This window comes from Cyprinus carpio, chromosome A13, assembly GCF_018340385.1.
Source record: "Cyprinus carpio isolate SPL01 chromosome A13, ASM1834038v1, whole genome shotgun sequence".
In the NCBI taxonomy this organism is placed as follows: Eukaryota; Metazoa; Chordata; class Actinopteri; order Cypriniformes; family Cyprinidae; genus Cyprinus; species Cyprinus carpio.
In genome coordinates this window covers 26,523,571-26,534,297 of record NC_056584.1, presented here as the reverse complement: position 1 = coordinate 26,534,297, position 10,727 = coordinate 26,523,571, and the positions used below count along the sequence as shown (strand labels likewise).

General features: G+C 30.8%; 1 protein-coding gene across 1 annotated transcript in view; it reads right to left on the bottom strand.

Annotated features, from left to right (window-relative positions):
* Positions 1-1,281: 1,281 nt before the first annotated feature.
* The window catches only part of LOC109103547 (signal-induced proliferation-associated 1-like protein 2), a 95,552-nt gene continuing 86,106 nt past the window's right edge, over positions 1,282-10,727 (bottom strand). The window contains exons 17-20 of the mRNA XM_042769530.1: positions 9,695-9,826; positions 4,993-5,110; positions 4,825-4,906; positions 1,282-2,258 (exon numbers count right to left, since the gene is read on the bottom strand). Coding sequence (XP_042625464.1) covers positions 2,112-2,258; positions 4,825-4,906; positions 4,993-5,110; positions 9,695-9,826 — 479 coding nt within the window. The 3' untranslated portion in view covers positions 1,282-2,111. The remainder of the gene's footprint in view (positions 2,259-4,824; positions 4,907-4,992; positions 5,111-9,694; positions 9,827-10,727) is intronic.

The following is a 10,727-nucleotide window of genomic DNA, read 5'->3' as shown; positions in this document are numbered from 1 at the left end:
ATGTAATACCGTCATGCACACACACCTGCAGCAGGTCCGTCTGTGGAAGCTCAGATAAGTGTCCATTAGATATGAACTTATTCTCAGGCAGGTATTCCCGAAAGGGTCCTCGGTGGAATATGCTGCTTCCATGGCAACAAAAACCCATGGCAACAATAATTCTCTGCTGGTGCTGAACTGGAGAAAATGTCAGTGTCATCAGAAAGTCAATCAAATCACAGGAGGTTTAGAAAGAGGCAGATGTTTGCAGACCTGCCAGCTGAGCCAGTCTCAGGACGAAACATCCAAGTCATACTTGACACAAAATTCTAAATTTTGCTTTTGCATCTAATTTCGCAAGAAATTACAATTGAGAAATGTAATTTTTACTTGATGCAAATTTTTAAATTTTGCTTTTGCATCTAATTTCGCAAGAAATTACTATTATAAGCACATTTCCCCCAAAAAATTGCATTACCACAATGCATTATATATATATATATATTTATATATATATATATATATATATATATATATATATATATATATATATATATATATATATATATTGCATTTCCATCTTATTTCACAAGATTTTGCAAATTAAATCTATTTGTTTTTGCAGTATTATTATTGTTAAATAAAGCACATTTCTTGATGCAAAAATCAAATTTTGCATTTGCATCTAATCTTGCAAGAAAATTACTATTTAGTTGCATTGTGACATTATTATTATTATTATTATTACTGACAATTAAATACATTTCCCCTACAAATTCTCATTATCATAATTTTGCATTTAATTTTTCAAAATTTGTTTTGAATTTCTTTTTACAGTAATTATTATTATTATCATGACAATTAAACACATTTCCACTACAAATTCTCATTATCATAATATTGCATTTAATTGCAAAAAAGTGCATTTATTTTTGCATTATTATTATTTTTATTATTTCCCCTACAAATTCCCATTACAATAATGCAAAAAAATAAATAACAAAAAAATAAATAAAAAAAAATGGCATTTTCATCTAATTTTACAAGAAAATTAAGACATGCATTTTTATTACTATCATTATTAGCTAATTGTCCCTTCAAATTCTCATGACCATAATGCAAAAAAATTAAATAAATATAAATATATGTAAATAAATTAAAACATTCTGGAATGATTTCCCCCTCACACTGAACTGAAGTAATGAAAAAGTAAATAACATATCAGAACATAGATGTTATAATTTGCTCATCAATGTCTTTTTTCACTAGAACCTGAAATATTAAGATGACGCATCTGATTGATTTTACATACTACATTTATTAAAAAAAAAGAAGCAACCAATGTCCCATCTTACATGAAAAAGATTTACAGAGAAACACATTTGTAAAAGCATAGAAACCAATAAAGTGTTATCTAGCAGCATCCAAATGTTGGAATGAGGGGAAAAAGACAAATCATCAATACATCTGTTTCAGACACAGTCCTGGCAAAACGTCACAGTATGGCCTTCTCACAGCCGTCCCACCAGAAGACTTTCATTTTAATAAAATAAACTAATTTAGGTTAAATAAGCTTAAATAACAGTGTTAAATACAAGACACTTGATTGGAGGTTCTGTACAGAGATGGACAGAGTTTTGGCATGTGATCGCGGATTCGAGACGAGGCAGGAGAGGAAAGCCACGTGATGCACACACCTGCTTCAATTCAGCTTTTCTTTGAGGCACAATCTCAACATTTACAGCTTCAGGAACTCTTCACATTGTGTTTGTTTGGGAAATCCATGACTCTTATTGCCAGAGCTTGATGATTGTGGACAGAAATGATTCAAAAGGTACCGTTGACCCGCTGAACTTCAACGTTTGATTGCACCTTTCAATAACGGAGGCAGAGGATGAACCGTCTCACCAAGTCTTGATGTGTTACATTCACAATCCACCTCCAGAAACATTGTTTAGTTGCTAATTGAGTACATTCTCCGTTAGTCTTCGCTGCTCATCTACACCAACAAAAGGGGCTTTTCCAGTCCAGAATATACTTACATTCTGTATCTGATTGAACTGCAGTAGGAATTGGGCTTTGCTAGTGTAGGTCAATGGTGTGCAGTCCTGAAAGTGTCCAGTGGTTCTCTATCAAGGCTTCTTGTCGATGGTGTGGAAGAACCACTGGGTGAACTTCCTGAGCTGTGCGGCAGCCGTCTGGCTCTCCTCCTGCAGACGCATGTTGTCCTGCCGCAGGTGCTGCACCTCCACCTGCAGGATCGCCTTGTCTTCCTTTTCCTGTGCACAAAGCAAACCAATGACCTCAGAATACAGTGAACTTGCCGTTTTATGGTCCTCACTATATGCTGTCTTCATATGGAAAATAACAGCCTTGGTTCTTCCAATTACCTGAGTTTGAGGAAATCATTACTTTCTTTCTTTAAATTAGTTTTGAATAAAGCAGAGGTTCTGAGGAACCTTTAAAGGCAGCTGTATATTTTCATGTATTAAGACTCTATTTATATGGTGCAAAATAAATAAATAAATAAAGTAAAATAATATTTAAAAATTTTGATTCTATTATATTGTAGCGTTTTTCTTACAAGCCTTTAACCTGAAGAGAAACACAAAAATATGGGTATCAGTAGAAAAAAATAATTGTGATTAAACTTAATAAAAAAAACATACATAAACAATAAAAAATAAGGTTTCTTAAATTTTAATTTTTTGTTTTAAATATTTTTTTCTAAAATAATAATAGTCAAATTCTGCAATATTGTGAAGCCTGTTATATTGTCAAAAAAAGAAATTGATGATATTGTAATTTTTGTTTTATTCATTTTTATTTATTTGTGGTGTTTTTTTTTTTTTTGTTTTATTCATTTTTATTTATTCCTTCATGTTTGCATTTTTTCCCCATTATTATTAAAGTAGTGGTATTTTTAGATTTTGATTATGTTGTCAAATTAAGTAGTAATATTGTCATTTTGGTATAAAAAAAATAGTAATACTTGTCAAAATATTCTGTAATATTATAAAAGCAGTAATGTTGTCAAATTAGAAAGTTGTAAATTTTTCATTTTTTTATTTATTAGATTTAATCTTATTTATCAATATTTTCTTTTTTATTATTTATCTTAAAATGTTTAAAAAATTTTTTTTAATGTTGTAAATGTGGTAATGTTGTCAAATTGCAAATGAAAAATAATCTAATTTTTATTACATTTTATTTCATTATCTATTTATTTCAAACCATATTTAAAAGTGGTGATAATGTCAGATTCTGTAATACCGACCTATTTTTATTCATTAAACTGAAATGTATTGTTATGATTGATTTGTTTTAACATTTTAACACTTTCTCTTAAGTTTGAAAACCTCTGAGACAAAAGTGTTTTACAAACATTAAAGATGTCTCTCTCTGGAGTTGTTTGCACTGAGAGCTCATTACAGAGAAAGCAAAGTTTAACAATCAATACAATGTTCTAGAAACTTTTAATTAGTATGAATGATATAATGTATGTCTCAGAGGACTCATTACTCATATTCATATGCCTCTTTATAATAATTTAGAGTAATTGTACACCAGCTCTACATATATTGACCTGATGTGAACTCTGCAACATTATCAGCAATTACATCAGATGCATCATGGGCTGCTGGAGTTGTTCCTGCTGAGCCGCTGTCACTCTGCAGCCATTTAAAATGACAGGGAGCAGGATATTAAATCGGGCCAACGAGGTGGCAATTCTGCATGCTGGTGCTCATTACGACATTGTTTGCCTATCCTTCCCCTCAAAACCCAGTTGATTTACTTCCTTGCATTCACAAGATGGATGGAGAGACGTGGAGAAAATCAGATCTTGTCAATGTGTGAAAACATCTACAGTGGACCTACAAAACACAGCTACTGTTATCCATCAGGACGGGTTTACCTTAGTTGACCTTTTTCACGTCATACTGTCATTCTGCAAGATTTTGCATGAAATTTACTTTTTTTTGTGGCATTATTATGACAATTAAACACATTTCCCTTTCAAAGAAACACAATTTGTTTACATTATTATTATTATTATTAAAATGATCACATTCCCTCCACAAATTCTTATTACCATAATTCCAAAAATAACATTAGCAATTAATTTTGCAAGAAAATAGATAGTTTTTTTTTTGAGTTATTATTATTGTTAAAAAATAATTTGCAAGAATTTAGCAAGAATTTTTTTTGCATTATTATTATAAGCACATAGCCCCTCCAAATTCAGATCCAAATTACGCAAAATAATAAAAAATAAATGAAAATAAAAATGCATTTGAACTTAAATTAAATTTGTTTTGCATTATTATTACTATAAGCACATTTCCTCTACAAATTCTCATTACCTGAATAAATGAATAAAATGTATAATTTTATAATAAAACATACATTTTTGTATTATTATTACTACTTCTACTACTTCTAGTACAAGTAATTTTCTTCTAAATATCTCTTTACCATAATGAAAAAAAAAACACTTTATTTTAATTTTGACAAGAAAATTAAGACCATTTTTTTCATCATTATTTTAATAATTAAGCACAATTCCCCTTCAAATTCTCGTTACCATAATGCAAAAACAAAATGCATTTGCATTTTATTTTTCAAGAAAATTAAGCCTTTTTTGCATTGTTATTATTATTATTATTATAATGACAATTAAGTACTTTTCCCCAACAAATTCTTATTACAATAAATAAATAAGCAAGTTAAAAAATCTCATTAATGTAATATAGTAATGATCATCCTGTCTAGAAATGTAAATCAGATCATCTATTGTGGACCTATAAAACCGTTATTGTTTTCCATCAGGACGGGACAGTTTACCTTCTTCAAGTCATACTGCAGCTGTCTCAGGATGACCTCCAGCTGATTGACTTTCCCTGTCAGCGTGGTTGGAGACGTATCACTGAAGAGCGAGACAAAGCTGTTAGTCTGTGCATGAACACACAGTGTAGTGTGTGTGTGTGTGTGTGTGTTTGCTGTTAAACTCACCCGGCCTCCAGTGCGGCTCCCTCAGCGGCCGCCACACGTCTGGTGAGCTCACGCGAGATCTGCAGCGCTTCGGCTCTCTGTACGTCCGTCATGGTGCAGAACGAGGCCACGCGCTGGTCTGGACACATAAACACATCAGACAGACTCTACATGGGTTCGCAATATCACAATGACACCATAACACATAGACACCCAAACTCAGTGCTGAACGTGACAGGACTGCAACTGAATAATATCTGATGGCAGACTACTGGATATACAGCAATGTGATAATAATAATAATAATAATAATAATATGTGTTAATAATAATTTGTCCCAGGTCAATCACACTGAACCTGGGTCATTCTCATCAATCTTACAAGTTTATTTAAGAAGAAAGTAGTATTAAAAAAGATTTTTTGTAATGTTTTCTAGTTAAAATATATACAATTAAGTGAAGAAAGAGCAGCAAGACTGCATACAATTACATATATATTAATATAATATTTTACGCAGCGTAGCTTCTCAAGAAAATTTATCTCAGAAAATCCTAATAAAAGCTTTAAGAAGAATTGCCCAAATGCAATAAATAATTAAATAAATAAAATACATAATAATAATAAAATAAAAAATGCATTTACATTTAAGTTAGCAAGAAAATAAACTATTTTTCCATTATTATTATTATTATTATTATTATTATTGTAATAAGCACATTTCCCCTACAAATTCTTTTTACCATAAAGCAAAAAATAAATAAATAATAAAAAATAAAATAATGCATCTGTATTTAATTTTACAATAATAAAAAAGCATTATTTATTAGCACATTTTCCCTACAAATTCTCATTACCATAATGCAAAAATTGTAATAAAATAAATTAAATAATGCATCTGCATTTAATTTTGCAAGAAAATACATTAATATTATTATTTTAATTAAATTTTATTTTTATATTCTCATTTCCGTTATGAATATATTATTAAAATTGTGTATGAATTAAAAAAGTGCATCTGCATACAGACTATGTTTTGTCTATTTGTATAGTCTATTTTCTTGCAGAATTAAATGGCAAATAGCTTTTTTCCATTATGGTGATTAGAATTTGTAGGGGGAATCAATTTTGGAGACAATAAAACACAGTATAATTGTATTTTCATTCTCACTCTATCTCATAACATCTGATGAAACCCTTGATTTGTTCAAAACATCTCCACAAGGAACTGGCCTCAGATCAGTTTTTCATATCTAATTTTGGGTTTGCATCCAGTTTATGTTTGTATTTAATGAAAAAGTGAGACCTTGTGTCCTGAAACTAGCGGGACACTTAAAAGAACATGAGTCATCTTAAATCACCCACTTACATATGAGTTTGTGAAGCTGTTGAGTGTTTAGCCAGAGCCACTCAATAAAACAGTGTGTTTATGAACAAATTTTGTTCTGCATTTTTTAAACAGTACTTTTCTTCTTGTTGACTTACATTCGTGCTCGCTGATGCAAATGGAGGGCAAATATGTTGTGAGCTAAATTCATCTCTCAGTGTTTTTATGCAGCGTTATTCTGGGTCACAGCGAGACCCAGAAACAAGCATCTCCTCTAAAACTATAACTTTGTTTCCAAATATTGCATCAGTCTTTTAAGTGTATTTATGGCATGAGAAGCAGTATGCGCTGGTTTTAGCAGCTCTCTGGTTTGTCGCCTCATTTGTTTGAGTGTCAGCTGAGGACGACTGTAAAAACGGGAGCAGTCACTCTGAACCAACGTCAATCGCTGCTGGTTTAGTACAGCGTGTTCACATGTAATAGAGTGAAAGTGCAACGTTGAATGTGATTTTGATAGTTTTTTGTTTGTCCACACTGAAAGTGAAAATGGATGATACTGACATGCTATCAGCCAATCAGAACATTTTATGTTTAATGCATACTTATATGCAAAACTGGATTTTGGACCAATGAGATCCCACTGTGGGCGGGGCTACCCAGCACAAAATTGAGCATTTATGCATTTCGCAGATGCTTTTATCCAAAGCGACTTACAAAAGAGGAACAAAGACAATTTGTCAAAAAGCCACAGTATTTATAATATACAAAAAAAACCATAAAACAGTAAACCATCAAATTCGCTCACTGGCACTTACATAGGTAATAGCTATATAACGAGCACATTCTCCCTCCAAAATACATTCATTATTATTATTACTATTATAAGGACATTTCCCCTCTAAATTATCATTACCATAATGCAAAAAACAAGATAAACATATTTCACACTTGCATCTAATTTTTGCATTATTATAAGCACATGTCCCCTCCAAATCCTGATTTCCATAATGAAAAAAATGGAAATAAAAAATTAAATAAATGCATTTAATTTTGCATTATTATTATTATTAGCACATCTCCTCTCAAAATTCTGATTACCATAATGCAAAAAATAATTTATTAATTAAATAAGAGTTAATTTGCCTTTAATTTTGCAAGAAAATGGAATATCTTTAGCATTATTATTATTACTACTAGCACATTTCCCATGCAAATTCATTACCATAAGTTTTTGCATTTAATTTTACAAGAAAATTTTAAAATCCTGATGATAATGAAATGAAAAAAAAAATGCATTTAATTTTGCAATCATCATTATTATTAAAAGCACATCTCCCCATCATATTCTGATTACATACAAAAACTAAAATAAAGGTTAAATTGCCTTTAATTTAGCAAGACATTTTTTTCATTACTATTATTATTATTACTATTATTAGCACATTTCCCCTCCAAATTCTCATTAACACAATGCAAAAATGTAGATACTGTAGATAGATTCCTACATGTGTGTTTGTGATCACGCTGGTAGTCTTTCATTAAAAACATGACGATCACAGCTCTGTATTTCTCTTTTTCAGCGGCTCCTCAGAGAAGCATCTGATGGTTCAGCCGACCACATGAAAGCGGAGCCTAAGTTTTCAAAGTTCAGTATGTTGTGTTGATCTTGACAGAAATCAAGATGAAGTGTTTGTAATCACACACTAGAGCTCTGCTGTGTGTCGCCACATGCACAGATGCATTCTGGGACTTAATCAATGCTCTGCATGCAACAGATATGCAATATAGCTGAGATGTTATTATTAATATTTGTTTAACATTTTTGTTTAATATAATTATTCAAGGTAGCATCAACCAAAGGTAGTACATGCTACATTTTCTTTAGTGAGTAATGAATCAATAAATGTAATCTTTTCATTAATTATATACTGTAGATGACCATAACCAACTCTCTCTCTCTATACATATGAGAACATGTTTTAAAGAGTTACTTTTACTAAGAATCTAATTAGAATCACCATTAAAAATAATGAAGTTTACAAACATACTTTAAAGCATCCAGTAATGAAGATTTGTGCTTAACTCGCATGAGAATAATGCAAAACACAACACAAAAACTTCTTAAAGGTCCTAAAAATAGACCTCATTTTGCAAAATATTATTGAATTTCTCTTTTGATTTTATTGTAAAATACAACCTAGACTCAATTTCATGATTTCATCACCCAAAAAGGAACGGTGTGCAATGTTCTTCAGCTGATGCAATGAGAAGAAGATAACAGTATCTAGGTTTACAGGCGAAACAATCCAGGTTTAATTCATAACTTCGATTCTCCTTGAGAATAATCTCTAGACCAATAAATAAAAATAAAAAACAATTACATTTATTTAAAAAAGTATGAACATGATTAAAATATGGCTAGCTGTGGAATGTGCAATGTTGAATTAGTTAAAATGCATGAAACTGAAACAAATTTGATAATAAATATATAAACCTGGTTACTGTGCATTTAAAATACATTCGTTATTATTAACAATTAATATAATATATTAATATTAAATATACATAAATAAAATATCTATCAATATATTTATATAACTACAAAAATATATTACATATAATTATTATTATTATAAACAATAATATTAATCCATTAGAACACAAAATATCAAACAAAATGTTTATTATTAATTATTTGCGTCTATATGCTTAGAATCAACAAATATGTTCATTGTTAATAACTAATTAATAAAAATGTATATATTTACACACAATATAAATAAAAATATAACTATTTTATATAACATTTAAAAACATAAATACATTAAATATAATTATTATAATTCATAATAATCACATAATACTACTAATTATTATGATTAATCATAATAACAATAAATAATAATCATATTTCATTAGACCTCAAAATATAAAACCAAGCGTCATTTTTAACTATTTGTATCTATTTGATTTTATTTATTCAAACAGCTTAGATTTGTGCAATGTGAAAACTATTAAATTCATTAAGTTACAAAGTATGAACATAGTTAAAATATGGCTATGGTTGTGGAATAAGCAATATTAAGTTACAATAACAAACTGGATTTATTTATGACAAATACATAAAACTGGTTATTGTGTATTTAAAACACACTCAGTTTATTAGTATTATTACAGAAATCTGATTTGTTTCATTTATGCATGACTGATGAATATGCATCACATTACGTTTATTTATGTTAAAACTATGTAATCCAAATGCATGAGAATTTTATATGCAATTCAGGTCCACAAATCTTAAATATAGGCCTAAATATTATTTGAGTTCAGCATGAATACCGCTTCAGTTTCTGCATCAGGAAACAGACTCATGCTGCATTTCAGCGTTTCTCCACCTACCTTCAAAGGCTCTGGCGGCGTCCACGAGGTGAGACCAGTCCAGGCCCGTGGCGGTGTCTGGCAGAGGCATGAGACCCGGGTCGCTGAACTTCGAGCGGTCGGCCAGCGAGCCGTCAGAGAACCAGAACTCATCTGAAGAGACGTTCACACACACAGAGAAAGAGACAGATCAGCGACATGCACACAGCACCAAACCTTCCCCTGGGTTTCCACAGACAGCAGACCTGCAGAAACACAGTTAGCGCTCAGTTCACTCCATCTGTCCAGGGGTCAGGAGGTCAGGAAGGTCGCTGTAATGAAGGCAGTGGGAGTGACGGAGCTGAAGAAAAAACGGTTGAATGGTTCACCTGCTGTCTTCACCTCATAATGATTCCTTTTACAAGATCTCAAAGACTTCATCCTTCAACACAACTGACAGCAGAACGAGAGCAAGATCACAGCATTCATCTGAAATCTGCTCACGAGGAGAGGAACGCCTTCAAGAATATAGATGACAGAATAGCCCACACACACACACAAACACACACACACACGAGTCTCTTCTGCTCACCAAGGCTACATTTATTTGATAAAAAAAACAGTAAATTTGTGAAATATTATTACAATTTAAAATACTCACCTATTCTGCTTTTATTTTATTATGATAACCAAGGCTACATTATCAAAGTTGTACTTTTATTTTCTTTACTACACTCTTCAGTGTCACATGATCTTCAGAAATCATTGTAATACACTGATTTACTGCTCAAGAAACATTTCTGATTATTATCAATGTTGAAAACAGTTGGGCTGCTCAATATTTTTGTGGAAACAATGATATATATATATATATTATGGTTGTTATGAATGTTGTTTTTGTGGAAACAATGATATATATAATATTATATATATATAATATATATAATATATATATATATTATAATAATATATATATAGTCTTTACTGTCACTTTTGATAAAAGTCCTGAACACAAGTATTAATGTCTCAAAAAAAAAAAAAAAAAAACTACTGGCCCCATAATTTTGAATGAACA